We start from the raw sequence: 18,226 nt of genomic DNA, 5'->3' as shown, positions 1-18,226 counted from the left end.
GGGCGGGTGATCCGCGGGACCGGGCCCGCCCGGTGGGAACGCCGGTGCCCGTGCCCTGGCTGCGAGGAAGCGGCCGCCCTTCCCGTCCGCCGCCCAGGCTGCCCTGCCGCCGCCGGTAGCACCGGGTGGGCTGCGGGGGACCGGTCCTGCTGCCGGGGGCCGGGCGCCGGGCCACGAAGTTCGGTGCCGGCCCCGGCCGCGTTGTGGATGTCGGCGTCTCTGTGGTGGTGGGTAGGAGAGAGCTGGGTCATCCTGGGAGTTTGGGATACAGGAGCCACTGACACCTTAGGGAATGCTCCGGAGCAAGAGCTTGGGCTTTCTGGGGAAGGGCAGATGGCTCCTTCAAGACCTCAGCTGGAAGTGACATGTTTTAACGAGTTATTTGCTGGCTGCTCTTGCTTTAAACCAGACCCTGAGCAGCTCAGGCCAGGGAGGAGGTGCAGCCCCATGTCCTGACCGTCCCCAGCACCTGGACCAGGGCTCTGGGCCCAGACCCTGCGAGGCTACCCCCTGCTCTGGGTTTTGCTGAGTTTGGTGCGCCGTATCTTCAAGAAGTTACGGTCCTGAGCGCTCCATCTTGGACTCGGCCTTTTTCTCTGATCTTTAACGTACAGGAAAAAAGGGTAGAAGCAGCGTGGTTTGTGGCTGGCCTTCGACCTGAGGCACTTGTATCCGCTGAGCGAGTGACCCGCCATTTCCGCCCTCCCCTGATTTTACGGTGGAGAGGTGAATTTTTGAAGTTTGTCACCTAAAGCAAAGTTCATCAGCCTTCGGTGCTGGAGCAGGCTGGACGCAGTTCAAGAGTGGGGAGCGCAGTGCTGAAAGCCTCGCCCTCCCCCCCGCACGCCCGTTTCTAAAGCCGGCGTCACGCCTGCAGTGCCAGCAACTGGGTTAAAAAGTTACGCTGTGTAATCCCTGCTTCTCAGGGCGCAAGCTGATTGCTGAAGGAGGCAGGGAGGTGGAAAAATCCTCCCCGTTTCAGCGCTGCACGAATGCTCAGGCAGCTCATGGGTCGGGGGAGGAGGAGGAAGGCTCTTGTCCTGTCTGGGAGCCTGGGGCTGAGGCGGTGCCTCTGGCCGAACGGCTCCCAGGTAGAGGTACTGTGCTGTAGCAGACGTGGGGGCAGCCTGTCCGCCTTGGCATCGGCAGCGTTATGAGCTCTGGTTCCCAGGCCTCTCTTTCTGCCAGGGAAAATCGGCCTCTGTTCTGGTGTACCTGCCGCTGCCTGTGTGGCTTGCAGAGCACCTCGTCTTGGGCACCCTGTTTTGTCTGAAGGAGACTGTCGGTACCGCTGGGCAGGCTCCGAGGGGCCTTCTCGCTGAGGAAATATACCCCTCTGCTGTGCCAGCCGTCGGGACTTGGGAGTTGTTTTCTCCGCCTCTAACAGGCAAGAGGGCTGATGGCTACTTCCCTCCACCTCCAAGCTAGACAAAACTGTTGGGGCCATGCTGTCCTTTGGAGTGCAGAAGCACACAAAAACATGAACAGTTGGGGTTCCTGTAATGATTTCTGATGGGTGCAGTTATGGATTAAGTTACCTTTCTTACTAGCTAGCATGAGATCAGGAGATGGCCATTGTGTGCAGCATTTCTTGGATTATTTCTGTTCCTACAGCTGTCATTGCTTTAGAACAAGTTTCTCTCACGTGCAAGTTTAGCAGTGCTTCTAGCTACCATAAAATGCTTTCCAACCTTGCCTTGCCCAAAGATTTGATTTTTCTAGCTAGGTCCCTCCACCCCTGTTCTTCCCAGCCACCTGTATCTTCAGCCATGTCTTCTGTTAAAAAAAGCGGAGAATGCAGGTGTTAATGGAAAACTGCTGTGGAGGCAAGTGTAGCTGTGCATTAGTAGCAAGGTCAGAAGACTGATTCTTAATCTCGGGATTTGCTATCACTGTCTGTTGCCCGACCTTGGAGGTTTGCTGGTGTTTTGGAAAGGGCTGAATTGCTGGCAGTCGGGTTTTTTTAATATGCAGTTGTAACAGGCTTCGGGGGGAGAATCAGAGGAATATTGTGCAAGAGAAATCTGATCACCGCTACAAGGTTAAGAAGAGGAAAGGAGTGTGATAACACAGCATCTGTGCGGCAAGATGGGGGATGGGAACCCGAGGGGATCATGTCCGTATGGAGCAGTTCTGCCGGTGGGCTCAACAGAGTTGAGCTCCCACTGGAAGCTTGCTGCTCTGCCTGAGCAGCCTTGCTCGTGGGTTTCCCAGCTGAAAAGCTGAATTAAGTAGGTCAGGAACATGCACCTAGATAAATCCACCTGCAGATGCAGAACTGCCTCGTGCACAGTGAAAACAGCATTGTGTTGCAGAGTCCTGTGTTTGTCTTCGTTGTCTGTAAATGACTAAACTTGGCAGTGCACCCCTCTCCTGGTGCAGCTCTCCAGTGCTCGCTTTGCTTTCTTGCATCATGCTCTATTGGTTGTACTAGAAAGTTGTTATTTCTAGAAGCTTTAGAGGTCTGAAGTTCATGCATTTTTTTAATCTGCATTTGAGAAGTAAAACCAGTCCACGGGGCAGTGCTTGGACAGAGCGCAAAAGATTAAAACCAAAGTGTATCTACCCCCGTGGTGGCAGTGGCTGTCGCTTTTTGGAAGCAGGTCAGTTTTTCGCCAGTAGTAGCAAGGCTGTCTAAGGGTTAGCATTTGGTTCTCACCTTCCGCAAGTGCATTGTTGATGTAGCAGAGCTTGCACGTACCTGTTTGCCTGTTGAACTTTCTGTTGTGTTCTACCTCTTTAACGTTAATGAGTCTGGGACGAGTGGTTATCTGGCGTTTTCTTGACAATTTGGTACAGAGGCACTTAGGTGACAAACCTTCTCTCTTTGGGTGGGAAAATAGATCTACACTCACAGAAGTTCTTTTCTCAAGCTGAAGAAATTACTGCTGCGGTTCTTGCCAGCTGCTTGACCGGTCCTGAGGGAAGAATCCCGTGAAGCAGGCCACTGAAGTAAGGTTCCCTATAACTAAGTGACATTAGAGTAATGGCATATTTTTAAAAAAAAAGCATTCCTTAGTTTGCCCTTCTCTTTAAAGAGAAAAGCTCTGCTGTGACCTGTTGACAAAGGTGCAGGCTCAGAGGAGTTTTATGCAGTTACTGTCCAACAACATAAAACTGCGGGATTGTGACTCTCGCCCTGCTTACCTAGAGCTCCTGTGGGTCGGACTAGCCCGACACCAGCCCTCCTTCTCGGGTACTGTGCTAGCTACCCTCCTGCCGTTGCGGTTGGATGGGGCTGGAAATGGTAACGTGGATATTGCCTGTTAGCAAGCTGTGTTGTGCAGTGCCCTGCGAGCAGGCACTGGGGGTAAGTAAGGCTCTGTCTTTATCGTCAGCAGCGCTCTACACCAGCCTGGAAGCTCAGTGTGCAGGTTCGGCTGGGGTTAAGGTGGGTTCTGCTGCCAGCTTGGGTTATGGCACTAAGGTAGGATGGGGTTGCCTGGTGTCCCTGGCAGAGGGGTTTCTGCGGGACAGGCAAGTTTCCCAGGCTTCCGCCTGCAGCACGCTACTGCAGAGCCGTGAGGAGCAGCTGCCCAGCCTGTTTCCCTGGGGCTGTGTGCGGCCCCGAGCAGGCCCGGGGCAGCCGCGGGCAGCTGGCGCAGGGCTGGCTGGGTGGGAGGCTGCGGGATAATCGGCACATCTGTGCCGCAGGATGCAGGAAGGCAGCGGGAGCTGCTGAGGACAACATCGCAGCCGTCTGATCTCCCGTGCGAACGCTGCTGTCAGCTTGGCAGGTCTTGGGGCTCTCACCCAGTTTAAGATTTATATAGGGCTCTCAGGACTGGCGAAGTTGGTCTTTCCAGGCTTGTGCTGCGTGGAGTTTTCTCCAGAGCTGCTGTGGTTGTGGTGACAAGCATCAGTAGTAGCACAGGGTGAAGCTGGAGTCTTCCCTGCAACACTGTGGAGCTGTGGCTCTTGCCTCCCATCACAGCTGCTTCTGGCTGCAAGCCTGATGTTCTGCTGGTCCCACTGCATGCACAGTCTAACGGGATAGTTCACTGTCTTGGGCTCTCGCTGTCTCAGTAGCTTTCTGAAACTAAGGTATGCACCAGAATAAAAAACATGTACTTGGAGAATTATTGACTGTTTCTTGGTATCTGTCTGAAATGCAATTCCTTCATCTGGCTCTCTTCTCTTGAAATTTGAGAAGCATGCTCTTCCTAACATAGTTGATGTTTTTGTTGATGGTGATCTTTGCACTTTGCCTTGGGTCCTAGTCTTTGCTCCCGATTTCTGTGATGTTTGAATTGCACGTTGTTGTAGCAGGGTCACCCAGCCAGCTAGTTTGGGGACTAAGGTTCCAAAGTTTTGGCCAGATAGAAAGTTTACAAATGGGTTTAAATGTAGTTCCCAGGTGTGGAGAGCACAGTGTGGGTAACTCGGGGTGCCAAATGCAAAGTGTGAGGTATTTCAGTGGCTTGTAAGTGCCTGAGCCAGCAGCTGTGGGACCCCATGAATGCCCTAGGGCACAGCTGCAATGCAAATGTCCCAGTATCAATAGGAATACAAAAAAGCCACAAACTTCTAAGTAGGCTGGAATGTGGCTTGAGTTGCTTAGGTCTATCCAGCCAAATTTTACTGCGGATGCACAAGAGCTAGGAATGAATAATTTCCCCACTTGCCATCCATGGGTTGTTAGTGCCACAGGAGAGACGTCCAGACCAGTGAGCCTGGAGCCCTTGTCGAGAGAGCTGCATGCTGCAGCCCCGCTGTGCTCTCCATGCGAGTCAGTCCCCAGTGTTGTAAAGCTGCTGAAAAATAAATGCAGTGCTTATACCTCTACCCACAGATGGGTTATAACCAATTTGAGTTTAATGATGGCAGTAGAGCAGCTCTAACGTTTCACTGTGGGCCCTTATTAAAAGAAGTGCTTGTTGCACCTAAAGTGCTGAAAGTTGCTGGGAAGCTGTGGTTTCTGCTGGGGAGGTAGAGGGAGGCACCTCCGTGCTGTCTCCCACCTCCCCTGACGGGATGTCCTGCCGAAACGTTTCCACTAGGGCTATCTCTGGAGCTCACGCCTATTCATTTAGTCAATTTATTTACATTCATTAAACTATTTATTTTGTTTAATTTATTATTCAGCTGAAATTTAATTTGCATTTGCTATACTGACACCAGCCTTCACGTGTTAAAGCTAGCACATACCACACTGCTCTGAACTTGCTTTGGCTTGAGTTGAAGTGCTGCTCAGCTGCGTGAGACCTCCTGATCAGGTACTTCTCCAGGAGGAGATTTTGCCTCTTCCCAGAGGCCTCTTGATGAGGAGGAAGAGTTGAAGCTGTCAGTACATCTTAAACTCCTTCAAAAATCATCAGAAAAACGTGAGTTACCAGTGCTGATGTGATCAAAAAGTTGGTGCTGGCTCCCAAGGCCGAAGGGTGCCTGGTCTCAGGTCTCCTTGGGGGAGCAGCCATGGGGGTTCCTAGGGCTCCTTCCGTATTGGGGCAGGAGCTCAAACGAGGTGGAGTGGGAGAGACTTCTCTTCCGATTCCTCTTCTCTTTAAAAGGACAACGGAAGCTAGCCAGGGTTTTCTGTGGAGAGCTTTTGGTCTGTTTTTCAGCCAGTTTCTGCCTTTCTCCTGGCAGGTGGCTTGCTGGCACGGAGGCTCTGGGGGCTGCTCCTGGCCTTCCCGGGGCCGCCTTTGGAGAAGGGATTGCCCTTCCTCTGTGTGTGTTGTGTTGGCCTTGAGCAAGTGATCATGTGAGCTGTGTGGTCTTGGCTTTGTTCTAGTTTTGAGATTTTTGTGCTAGGAACGTAGCGCACAATATTTCTTCCGCTCAGTGCAGAGCTGTGCCCCTTCCCATCCACAAAGCCGTGTCGAGCGCTCGGGAGACTCGCCGAGGAAGCCTGTGCCAAAACTTGGGCTGCCCGGGAGTGGGGGGGGTTGTCAGGTTTGCTAACCAGACACGAGGGCTTTTCTGGGCAGGTCCAAGGCTGGTCGGTTCAGGCCGCAACTCTTGCACATCCCATTGTGCGTTTTAAAGATCTGGCTCTTCGCCTGTGTCCCAGGAAACCGGGACCGCTAAGGGACCCCAGCAGCTGAATGCCGAGCGGCGCGTGTGCCAGCGCGGGATGCGTGCCAGCGTGTGGAGGGGCCGGGATGCCTGGCCGATGCCGCCGGGGGAAGGCGAGGAGCAGGCGGCTGCGGCATGGCCTCGCGGGAGGCATGCTGCGGCCTGCTCGGCTGCAGCCTCCCCGGGGTGCCTGGTGCTTGCAGAAATCTCCAGCTCCGTAATCCCTGCTTTCAGTTGCCGGGATTTCTTAAATTAGCACGGAGAGAGGAGCGGTGTTAGGGGGTTGTGCATGTGGTTTTGTGGTTTGTTTGTGTTTGATATGGCGGAGCAGGGCGAGAGGACAGAAGATTCGTCTGGAAACTACTTACTGGTTCGCTGCCTGGCTGTTTTGTGCTTGCCTGCTTAGTATGGATGGCTGTGCCTGGGCCCAGGCGTGCCATAGTAACTGCCCTCGCCTTGTAATTCAACGCATCTCACTTGCTCACCGGTTTGGCAGTGCTGAAGCGCTCTAGCACTCGTCCCATGCTGCACTGGTGCAGCACTCGAGATCGGGCTATTTATAACCGCCTCTGGGCCGGGGCGGTCGGGCTGGCATCCCTCCGCGAGCGCGCCTGAGGAACCTCTTAGATACGCGTCCGGTTTTCTTCTGGCGCGGCGGGGAGAGGAGAGCTTCAGCCACCGGGAGCTACTTTTGGGCTTCGTGGATATCGTGACGGTGTCAGCCCGGCAGTCGGGGAGAGGGGCGAAGGTGCATGGTGGGTGAAGGTCACTGGGCCGGCACTTTGGGAGAAGCGCTGCAAGCCCAGCATCCGATTCTGGCGAGGACGCGAGCTCAGGGCGCGCAGGACACCGTGCGGAGTCAGCTGCCGGTCCTCTGCCTCCCGCCACCCTGGGGCCAAGCAGGAGTTTTCTTTGGAGAAGGCGGCTGACTGCGTGAGAAGGCAAGCAGGTCCGGGCTGCGGAGGGCGAGGGCTGCCGCGTGGGAGTTTGCCTTGTGGGGACTTCAGTATATGTGTGCAAACAGGAGATTTGCAAACAAAACTAACTTTTCTAATCTGGTGTTATATGAGCCGGGCTGCTTGTGATCATGGGGAACAGCCTTTTTGCAAACTGCTGCAGGCATGTCACCGATCTGATCTTCCAGACGCGCAGCTTTAACTCGCCTGATGAGAGGTCACCCCTCTTACCAAAGCCTTCCACGAGCTGTGCCGTCTGCCCAGAGGTGCCAGAAGCTGCCCAGTGTGCTGGGCCGTATCCAGACATCATCCCCAGCGAGGCGGTGACTGGAAGCCTGCAGAAATGCACCGAATACATCCAAGACCTATCCAAGGCCAACGGCGAAGAAGGAACGGTGGCGGTCTGTGATAAGAGCTGTTTGAGACCCAGCGTTGGCGCTGCCGGCCCGCTCCGGCAGGCAGAGGCATCCCGTGCGGTGGCTGTCCTTCCAGCCGACCTTGGGGAAGGGCCGGCAGGGCTGGTCAATCACGCTCAGTTGCTTGAGGCCTGCCAGAGCTGCGTGAAACTTGAGGACAGCAGCTTAGCTGATAGATCCTGCCGCCGGGAGGAGCACGTGGCAGCAGCTGACAGGGGGGATGTGGCCCCTGGAGCATGTCCTGCCAGCCAGGGCCACGACGAGGTACGTTTAGGCTCAGCCTTAGTGGTTCCAGACAGCGTGCCAAAATGCAGAGGTACTGCACCCTCCCCGGGGAGCCCTGGGACACCTTCCTCTGCTCTGCCAGCAAGTGTGGAGAAAACCCCGCCGGCCCAAAGGACAGTTGTGCCGCCCGTCCCCCCTGGTGAGGTGTCATCTAAGGCTCGGGGCACAAGTACTGGTTTTGTAATGACAGACCCCACTGCCTGCCCCAGCAGCAGGTCAAGCTGTGATCCTGACTCTCAGACGCAGGCACTGCCCTCAAAGCAGCAGAAGAAGAAGAGGAAGAAAAAGAAGCTCACACTTCTAGGTGCTCAGCGACGTGGCACTCTGTTGTGCTTCGTGTAGCCAAAATGCTGTATGCCCGTAACGAGGGTGGGTGGCTGCGTGTGCCTGTGGGATGGGGCAGGACAAAGGAGAAGGGGAGGTGAGGAAGGAAAAGGAGGAAGATGGTGAGATATCACACCCAAGGTGTGTACCACAGAGTGACCTGTCTGTGCCATGTCCATGTTAGCAAAACACACATAAGGGGGGTTTTGCTTATTTTTTTTCTTAACGCATAAGGTAGATCCTTCTCTTGTTTGTGACTGCAAACATGGCCCTTGTAAAGGATGGGAGTGGCGAGGGACCAGAGCCGCGTTTGCTTGGAGCCTTCAGCCATGCGTGGTTGGGAGGAGACGTCTGACTTTCAGGGATGGAGCAGCTCTGGGGCTGCCCTGAGCGCAGGGACGGGATGTTCCTTCTGCTTTGCCCAGTGCATCTTTCCAGCACTGTGGGGACAGCGGGGCTCCAGCCAGTTGCTGCAGCGTTGGAGGGTAGCAGCCACCTGTTTGCAGGGCAGCCGCTCGGCCGCATCTCGCTTTCTTCCTCTCCCACTTCTCCATGAACTGGCATAGCACGGCTGGAGTCCATACCAGTCCCTCCAATGTGGCACCAAATGGTAACTCAGAGTGGCTTTTGTCCTCTCCAGGACTTCTAGGATATGAGAAACTCAGATGATTATTTTTTAAGTCTCGTGGTCAAATTTTGCCTTTCTATCACTGTATTTTGTTTTTATTCAGTCCCTGTGCAGTGGCTGAATTTTGGTCTCAAATGCTGTCTTTTGGTGCACCTGCTGGCATGAGGGGGATGTGTAGGGTGACTGACCTGAGCTGGTTGCTTGGTTTCTGGTTTAGCACCTTGCTTGCTGTTTGTGTGCCCATCAGTGTGCCAGTGGCGGGTGTTGAGGCTGCAGGCACAGCTGGTTGGGAGACTGTGCAGAAACTGCCTTATGCTGCTCAGAATTTGAAGTACCTTTGAGGAGGGGAAAGGCAGAATTTGGGCCCTCAGAATGACACTGGAGCCAATAAGAAGAAATGCGCTCCTAAACTCAGTGATGGAAAAGGTAGGCTTTTAATTTTCAGTTCTGTGCCTCTAATAATCTCCACTGTTACTCAGTGTAGGGAAGGAAACTCCTCATCTACAGAGCAGTCCCTCCAGACCAGGCTAACTCACAGCAACATAATGTTGCTGTCTTTTTGACCTGATAATCCAAGAAAAGGATTAGTGACTGACGTTGGTTTAGAACATTTGTTTGAACATTAGTTATTAACTAACACTTCCCATGATCTATGCTGTCTATCACTGTATGCAGCCAGCAATATTCGGGTTCAGGTGTACACCTTCTTTCATGCTGGGATCCTGACCGGTTGGGTTCGCGTGGTGCCTGCCATCTCTGCAGCCTCGCTGTAAATAAGAAGCGTGATTAAAACAGGGCATGTCACCTTGGCGTCTGTACTCGTTGTCCAGGTGCAAAGATGAAACTTAATCCCTATACTGATCCTCTCTACCAGGTGCAAGCCACAGTCAGGCAGTCAATTGCTGCCGGTGAGGTGGTGCCTGTGCCGCCGCCTCCCCTCTTCAGTGTTTTGCTTTGCCCATTCTCCTGATGCTTTAGTCTTGCGTGCACTCAAGGTTTGTTCACGCTGTGCTCTGAGTAGCAATGAGAACATCGTGTTACAGCTCGGCTGCCAGCCAGCACAAGCCGGAGTTTAGCAGCCTCAGCCGCGCCTGCGGGTACAACCCAAGGGCCGAAAGGAGGAGAGTCCTTGCTGGGATGCTGGCACATCCCTTGGAATGACAGGGGAGACTGGAGGTCACAGCCTTTGGTCGAGACCACAAAACCATGTCTGGAGGCCAGCGTGTGCCGGGAGGGATCTCCTGCTCCGTCTCCAGCAGCGTGAGCAGGGTGGTAAGCGGGAGGAGCGGCCGGGTAGTGCCCCCAAAGCGGGTGAGACCGCTTCCCTGTGACTCAGCCGCCTTCCACGAAACCGTCCAGGGTGCATCGCTCGGCACTTTATCCTGTGGGCAAGAGCTTGCAACTAAATGCAGCCACTGGCCTGCTTGGGGCTTAAACTGAGAGTGAGTAACAGGAGAGAGGTCTCTGCAGGTGTCTTCAGGTGTCCCTGTTGCTCTTCCTGCCATCTCAAGTATGCTGAAATCAAGTGCCAGATGATTTTGCCTCGCTTTCCCTGGTGATGCTGCTGAGGCCACGGCACAGCCAGTCTGCAGCAGGCAGTAAGATCCAGTGACCCACTTTAAGGCAGGCGGGTGAAGCTCTGCTTCCCCGCAGGGAGAGCACACGCGGTGAGTCAGCACCCAGCAGGCAACATGTCCTCCAGGCAAGCTTGCTTGTGCTGCTGTCAGCTGGGGTTGAAACAAAACATGCTGTTTTTGTCAAAACTTAGCCGTTCTGTAAAAACCTCACTGGAAAGCCTTCCCTGGCCTTAAATCAGAGGGTTAACCTGCTGGACAGTTGGTCTTTCTCAGTCCAGGCTTAACTTTTGTTTCTAAACTTAAGACGGTGCTGGCTGGAGCTGGATCTTCTGGCATAAGGAGACATGAAGGTATTGCCTCTACATGTCTCTTCTGTCACTAAGTGTGGAGCTGCACCAGCCTCGTCTTCCCTCAGGTAGGGAAAGAGGGATGGAAAGTGCGAATATGTTGTATTTCTGCAGACAAGAAACAGTCTTCCAATTTCTGAAACATCAGTAGTTTGGGGGTCTGATACCACTGAGTAGTGAAAAGCAAAGGTGTGGTCCTGGTTGGTAACTTTTCCTTGCTGCATGCAGGCTTTTCCTGTCTTGATTTGCAGCTGAAGGTGTCTGCTGTGCTTGAGAGCGGCGTGTGCAGGGGTTGCTCAGCTGTCATGTGAAGCCTGTCTCCTCCTGGTTTGGTTAGTCCCTATGCACTGCTTTCCTCCTCCCCACTTCCAGCTTCAAGCTGGCTAGTTAATTTCTACTTGCTGTGGAGGCATCTTCTCTGCTGGATCTTGCTTAGAAAAAAAAGACATAAAACAAGATCACATTTACTCAGAGATGACAGTGTCCCTTTTGGGAATAATCTGCCAACTGTTGTGGCACAGAAGTAGCTTCAGTGCCCACCTTGCTAATGCTGATGAGTCGGTTGGTTGGAAAGCATCCTTGGTCAAGCCTTGAGCATGACTATCAGGCACAGGAGTGTGCCTGGAGCATGGCACAGGGCAGACTCCGTGAGCATCAGGACAGCCGACGCAGCTGGGAACGAGAGGAGGGAGACAGGAACTGGCACATCCCACAGGCTGCGCCTTCCACACCTCAATTGCCAGCGAAAGTCCACTGTTTGTAAGCAGCACCTTGAGCTTGTCATCTGTGACGCTGTTGGAAAAGGTCCTTGGTCATGGGCAGGTGGAGACTGGGGGTCTCGGTGGTAGGCAGCACTGCTGCAGCTCTGCCTGGGTGTTCCCCTTGGTGTTTTGCTGCCTCAGCGGTTGAAAATGGACTGTTGGGTCTTTGGTCAGTGCTACAGCCTTCCTCATAGCCAAATTCTGCCTCCCCTTTCTGGCTGCTACATCAGGAGCAAAAGCTCAGTGATCCTGCCCTGCTTGGGTGGGCAGAGGCTGGACCAAGCCTGGCTCAGGAGCCTGGCATGTTGTGCGGTCTGTGGTACTAGTAGCCCCAGGTGCAGCTTTTCTGCGATAGCTTTTCTGCTCTCCCTCCTTGTCCCCGTGTGTTCAGGCAGTCCAGGAGGAGTACGGCTCTGCTGGTTGTAGGGTGTGACAAGGGGTTCTCCCCAGCCTTCTGGGCATGGTGTGGTTTTTCTGAAACCACGTCTCTTGGGGCACTCTTGTGTGAAGCTTTTCTTCTTCCTTTCTAGCACGACTGCAGCTTGCTAGAGCCAGAGCCAGACCTCTTGTCTGGCTTGTCCATGGTTTCATCTGTCAAAGAAATGAACAGCTCGCTTAGGGACATACGCAAAGTGACAGGGTACACAAGCAGCAGCTGCTGAGATGCTGAAGGCAGCAGAGGCTGCTTAAGGTAGCCCTGTTACCTGCTGCCTTTTGGAACGGGTGTGCTTTCCTAGTGTTTCATGCTCTCTTTCACCATGTCCTAATTCAGCCTTGACGGTCGTCACTGAGGCAGGTTTGCTGTTGGCAGTTGTAGACCGGAGTAGGAGTGTGACCCTCCAGGGATGCTTCAGCAGGCTTGTCGTTGCAGCCTCATGTTGAGCTCCAGAGGCGTGCAAGAGGATATAGCATGTCAACCCTTTTTCTTATACATGGTGAAGGCTGGATGACTTTTCTGGGCTGCCAGAGCAGTTGGGGCTGATAGGCGAGAACTAGCTGTGATAGTTCTAGGTCTTCAAGCCACAGCGCCAGTCTGCGTTTCAGAAGTGACAGAGGTTGAACTGCCATCTCCCCTGGAGCACAGCTGGGGCTGGGACTGATGCCTTGCTAGGAGGTGAGGAGGAGGAAAGAGACCTGCCAGGTGGAGCTGGCTGGAGGACTGCAGCTTGGTGCTTGGCAGCCTTGGGGCATTATCCTGGCTTTGAGCCGCCCCGACCCTGTGCAGCCTTTTGAAAAGGCTGTTCCCAGTGCCTGGGAAAGCCCCCAACCTGCTCTGTCTGTGCTGCCTGGAAGCAGTGGGTGCCTGGGAGCACCAAACTGGAACAGCCACGTGTGATTTTGGGGGTCCAGCAGCCCGATGTGCTGGCCGTGCATGGCTGGGATGGCACAGCCATGCTGCAAACGCACCCTGTGGGGTACGACACCTACTCCCTTCCAGCGTTTGCTGCCTGGGGTAGGTGGATCAGAGTGGTACCCTGCTCCCAGGCTGGGGACAATGGAATCTCTTCCCTCTCTCAACAGCTGTCATCATCAGCTCTTTCCATGACTCCAGCTTACCCTGGCAGCAGCTCAGTCCAACAACGCAGCGTATCCTCTTTAGCGTGGTCCCCAGCCTGGTTTGGTGGGTGTAGGCTGCTCTAGCAGACCTGCAGCTTCCTAGATCTTATCAGCTCTCTGATCCTATCCACCTTATTGGAAAAGAAAACAAACTATTGTGGGAGCAGCGAAGTAGGTGCATAGAGCTCCCCTGTCCCTGTGACGCATCTGTCTAAATGAGCACTTAAAATGTCATCACCTTTTTCTTGAATAAAATTGCTTAGGCAAAGCCTCACCCTGGCACCATGGGATCTCGGCAAAGTATTTTGGAAATGCGGAGGGTGGCCAGATGCAGGCAGGGGTGTGGGAGCTGTTTGTGTGCCTGTGGAGTAACCTGGCTGCCACGTGACACACGGCTTAGCAATGCAACTGCCGTCTCTTTCCCCTCCCTTCTCTCCTGGCTGAACAGTAGCGTACCAGGAGGTATGTTAGGAGCTGTGTAACATGTTGGTGCAGAGGTTACAGCTGCCTCCGGGCTGCAAAGCACCAACACACCCATTTCTTTTAATTAAGAGGCTTCTTAAGACTAAGCTGAATGTGTTGTACACTGACCCATCCTTCCTGCTTTCCTTCCCTCCCCTCTCCGCACAGGGTTTGTGGAAGATGCAAACCCCGCAGGCGAGCAAGAGCATGTTAATTATGCTGTGAGGGGAAGGGAGGGAAGGGCCTGGCACACCTATGTCTAGTAAACACCAAGTGCAGAATAAAATTCTTGCTGTCTATTAACCCCTGGTTCACTTCGATTGGCCAGAGGGTGGTGGTGTTGTCCGAACCAGTCTCTCTAGCCACATGGAGAGGACCATCCATTTGCTCATATCTTGTTTAAATCCCTCTCTTCTCTCCCAGAGCACCCATCTGGCGTGCCACTGATGAATGGCAGCGGCCCGCACGAGAGTCTCAAGGGCGAGAAGGACGCCAGGCAGAACGGCCATGAGGAGACTGACCCAGGAGAAGATGGGAACGACCAGGAGGTCATTGTCATTCAGGACACAGGATTTACCGTCAAGATCTGTGCACCAGGAATAGAGCCCTTTTCCCTGCAGGTACCTCCCTTGGCCAGCTGGGGAGGGGAGTGGAGCGGAGGTAGTGCTGGAGGAAGAGGCTCAAAGGATTCCCTTTGAGCCAGGACATACGCAGCACTGTCCTTTCAGCCAGCCAGCCAGGGAAGGGGATAGGGGACTATGCCCAGGGAGGCCCCTGTTAGACCCCGCAGTCTGGACAATACCTTCAGGCTGTTCACAGCTCCCTGACTTGTCCAGACTCCAATGGGATTAAGTGGGGGAGGAGGCAGCAAAGCATGGAGGGTGCAGGAGAGAAGCTGCCTGACCAGTGGCTTCTAGAGAAAAAGGAAGGAAGAGGAGATGTGAGCAACGTGCCTGCCTAGGCTTTGCAAGGACAAGAAAGGTGGTTTGCTCCAGGTGTGGAGCAAGGGGAGGGGGAATTAGCCAAGGTGTAGCTGCTTCTTGTCCATCACGGAGAGGCTCAGGCATGGAGCTGAGCACAGGGGAAGTGGCCTTCCCACTTCTGGGCTGTGTTAAAGGAGGGATGTGAAAACATGATTTCTGGGTCTGACTCTCAGGAAGGGAAAATCCCTTGCTTGCCTAGCAGTTTTGGCATGATGCTCCTTCAGGCTAACCTGCGTTTGGTACAGCAACAGGCACTAGTACAACTCGCGGAGCTCAAGCACCAACCTGAAGATCAAGGGAATGATGTAGTCTCCACTTCCCCTCTGCATGGAGAGCTCTGCGTGTGTCATGTGGACAATGATGTGCTGCCAGATCAGGACGGGCTTTGACATGCCTAGCTGATACTCTGAATTAGCTTGATACCTCACCAAACACCATTTGGATGAAGTATCTCTAATTTTGGGGAGAGGCATCTGGAGTCTGAACCCAGTGGGAAGTCTTATCTCCCCAAAACTAGCAGAGAGTGCAGTGAAATTACATCCCCCGTGGAACAAGCTGTATCGCAGCCTAGCTTTTTTCTCCTTTAAATCCCCTTGGCTGTTAGTTTTAATAGGCTAATAATAGCAGGCCATGTTGTTTACAGCAGCTTATGTAAACTACCCTGAGTCCTCCTAGCTTGAGAGCAGTGTCAGTGGTGCTGGAGCCAGAGCAGGGAGGTAGGAGAGCAGCCCTGGTGCACAAGCCGAGGCAGTTTCTTGCGTCACGGGAGCCGTTGCACTTGAAGGTGGCGTGCCCTGGAGGTGTGGTACTGGCATGGACACGCCACAGCACACTGTGGATACCACAGCAGATCGAGTGGAGGAAATGGTCTGTTTTCCACATGCGTCATTCAAAGCCTCGCCACAAATGCGCAGTGTGAATGCATAAGGGAAGAGCCCCTGGTTTCCCCCACCACCTTCTATTCCTTCACTGCCCTCTCTGCCACCTCTGTCCCATGCCGAGTGCTTGGCACAGCACCAGGCTGTGCCGCCTCTGGGTGCCAAGCCCTGTGGGATGGAGCTGGGGTGGCCGACCCTGCCAGAGGTGGCAGTGCTCTCTCAGCAGGGACAGAAGTGTTCTTCCTGGGAGGGAGAGCTGGAGTGTGCCTTTCCAAGCCTGGAGAGGTACAAAAGGTGTTTGATTCTGCAGCAGATGGACAAAGTTTGGCAAGAGCGTGTGTGAGGACAGAATAACTGTCTGGGTTCTTCCCTTCTTAAGGTCTCTCCACAAGAGATGGTGCAAGAGATCCACCAAGTTTTAATGGACCGTGAAGATACCTGCCATCGGACTTGCTTCTCTCTGCAGCTGGATGGCAATGTCCTCGATAACTTTGCTGAGCTGAAAACTATTGAAGGACTGCAGGAGGGCTCGCTGCTGAAAGTGGTGGAAGGCAAGTTCCTTCAGACTTCGGGAGGGAATGAGTGAGGGTTTTCATAGGGAATGGTTTTGGCCACGTGGCAGCCCTTTCCTCTGGCTCCTTTTTGAGATCTGTGTGCCAAAGGAGTAAGCAACTATGTAATTCCAGTTTCTTTCCTTCCTTTTTGCTCATCAGAGCCATATACAGTGCGAGAAGCGAGGATACACGTGCGTCACATTCGGGACCTTCTGAAGAGTCTTGACCCATCAGATGCTTTCAATGGTGTGGACTGTAATTCATTGTCCTTCCTGAGTGTCTTCACTGAAGGAGACTTGGGAGGTACGGGGCAAAAAAGCTGCTCTGACGTGGTCAGTGTTTTCATTCCCTTGACTCCTTGGTTTGTTAAAACACATCGTAACAGTCAGCTGTCCCACATCATTCAGGAATGCAGAGAAACACTTGGAGCACCTTTGCATTCCTCCTTGAGTAATTACTGGAGGAGGGAATGCTAAGTTTTTCAGCACTGACCTTCTATCTCTGTCCATTCTAGACAGTGGAAAACGGAAGAAGAAAGGTACTGAAATGGAACAAATTGACTGCACCCCTCCTGAACATATCCTGCCAGGTAGCAAAGAGAGACCCCTGTGTGCCCTTCAGCCCCAGAACAGAGACTGGAAGGTAGAGTTCTTCTGTGTCATTAAAACAGCTATTGGCACATTCCTTGCAGCAAACTGGTGTTCAGGGATTGAAAGATTGAAGTGGACTTTGGGATTTGCTCTGCCTGATGCTTAATGAGTGCTGGAATAGCACTGCTTAGCCAAAAGAATAAAGTCCAAGAGCTCATGTGCAAAACACTGGACACTGAGTCTGGACATCTGCAGAGTGTAAAATGGCCAGTCTTGTTGGGAGGGGTGGCAGGGAAGGGAGAACTGCATTTCTCTGCATAGTCCTGGAGACAGGATCTGCGGATCACTACAAATTACCCTTAGCTTTCCCATACCCTCCCACTTGGATTCTGGTTTAGAAGCTGCCATTTGAAAACCAGTACAGCAAGAAATCCATGCCTTATGCAGCCCAAAGGCCCAGGGTGTCTGTTTTTACCGATGTCTTATGGTGTGAAAGGCAGCAAACTGAGGCAAATTAGTGGACTGCAAGCGGCTCGAGGAAGGCTATGCTCTTGAGAGCAGGTTTTTTTGTAAGCTCTGTTTCTGGAACCAAATGAGGGCAGCAGGTGAAAGGAATCTGGCATGTACATTCAATGTCTCTGTAACTCAAGGGAATTAATACTTGCTGACAGGAGTTGCTTCTGTTGTGTTCTTCTGTAGCCTTTGCAGTGCCTAAAGGTATTGACGATGAGTGGCTGGAACCCTCCACCTGGTAACCGGAAAATGCATGGAGACCTCATGTATTTATATGTCATCACGGTGGAGGATCGGCATGTCAGTATCACTGCATCCACTCGAGGATTTTACTTGAATCAGTGAGTAACTAAGATTCCTCCTGTCCTGCCCTGCAGCAGGGAGCTTGCAATAGCCAACTGGAAAAGAACCCACAAACAAACAATTGTTACTTTTTTTTTGTGTGTGTGTGTGCATATGGAAAATAGCCTATTTTAATTCACTGCTCACATGGGTTTGTAGGAGTTGCTATACTGGATTGGGCTGTTCAGTTATGCCTGGTACCATTTCTCCACAGTGGATAAATGCCTGATGCTTTAGGGAAGGTTTAAACATCCCATAATGTCATCAGCTAATTCGAGCATTTTGAGTTGGGAAGGAATTCTTTCTTGACCATTGCATCTATCTCATTTTGCCCTAAAGCAAAAGCACAGCCTGTCAGAACTGCCTAAGCTGGGCACAGATTGGAAAAGATTTTTTTTGGCTTTTCTTTGGTTTTTGTTTGGTTTTGTTTTTGTTTTAAATAGTGGCTGTGAGAGACTGTTAAAGGGGCTGTGCTGTGCCTGTCAGAGTGGCTGTATTGAGGGAGGTGCAGGGTCCATCAAGCCCAGTAGCCTGTAACAGAGACCTATTGAGTTGAGGGTGGACAGGAAAGAAGTTCAGAACAACAAACCCTGCTGTACCTGAGCAACCATCAGCTCGGAAACATCTCTGGGTGGCCTTGATCCTGCAGTCCAGATAATTGCCTGGGCAACCATAACTGCATGCTTGAAATACAAGGTTATAATTCACAGAAGGAGAATGAAGCTGCCTGAAGAGGAGGAGAGCTTAAAATATAAAAGATAAAATTCAAGTGCATTTCCACCTTCTGTCTCATTATGAAGTGGAAGTGCTCTGTGTTAAACTGGCTTGTGAGCGAAATAATTTGTAGTTCATTGTTTTCCCCCAGATCTGTAAAAATAAGTGTTAAAAGTACTAAGTTTAAGGGTACACATCTGAGTGCAGGTCCCAGGAGACCAAGTGGCACAATGAACATGAAACAAGTTGCCTTTCTGAGTTTGGCAAAACGTGACCCTGAGGGGGAGGATCTGTCGGTGTGTTCCTGGCAGGTTTGGTGCT

General features: G+C 52.7%; 2 protein-coding genes across 3 annotated transcripts in view; both read left to right on the top strand.

Moving 5' to 3' along the window:
- Positions 1-6,633, top strand: part of LOC104835798 (coiled-coil domain-containing protein 92) — a 26,874-nt gene extending 20,241 nt beyond the window's left edge. The window contains exons 5-7 of the mRNA XM_010573969.1: positions 5,590-5,672; positions 6,014-6,131; positions 6,515-6,633. Coding sequence (XP_010572271.1) covers positions 5,590-5,672; positions 6,014-6,131; positions 6,515-6,633 — 320 coding nt within the window. The remainder of the gene's footprint in view (positions 1-5,589; positions 5,673-6,013; positions 6,132-6,514) is intronic.
- Positions 6,634-6,785: 152 nt separating this feature from the next.
- Positions 6,786-18,226, top strand: part of CLUH (clustered mitochondria (cluA/CLU1) homolog) — a 33,306-nt gene continuing 21,865 nt past the window's right edge. The window contains exons 1-6 of one of the 2 annotated variants that reach the window (XM_010573878.1): positions 6,786-7,979; positions 13,755-13,951; positions 15,572-15,743; positions 15,906-16,049; positions 16,261-16,388; positions 17,036-17,190. In XM_010573878.1, the coding sequence (XP_010572180.1) occupies positions 7,106-7,979; positions 13,755-13,951; positions 15,572-15,743; positions 15,906-16,049; positions 16,261-16,388; positions 17,036-17,190 (1,670 nt within the window). In that variant the 5' untranslated portion in view covers positions 6,786-7,105. Of the gene's footprint in view, positions 7,980-13,721; positions 13,952-15,571; positions 15,744-15,905; positions 16,050-16,260; positions 16,389-17,035; positions 17,191-18,226 lie in introns of those variants that run through there. The other variant, XM_010573876.1, reaches the window with a different exon arrangement.

The sequence above is a fragment of the Haliaeetus leucocephalus genome, unplaced genomic scaffold (assembly GCF_000737465.1).
Source record: "Haliaeetus leucocephalus isolate CR32 unplaced genomic scaffold, Haliaeetus_leucocephalus-4.0 Scaffold395, whole genome shotgun sequence".
Classification (NCBI taxonomy): domain Eukaryota; kingdom Metazoa; phylum Chordata; class Aves; order Accipitriformes; family Accipitridae; genus Haliaeetus; species Haliaeetus leucocephalus.
Note: the sequence above shows the minus strand (reverse complement) of the source record. Positions and strands in the feature narration are given on the sequence as shown.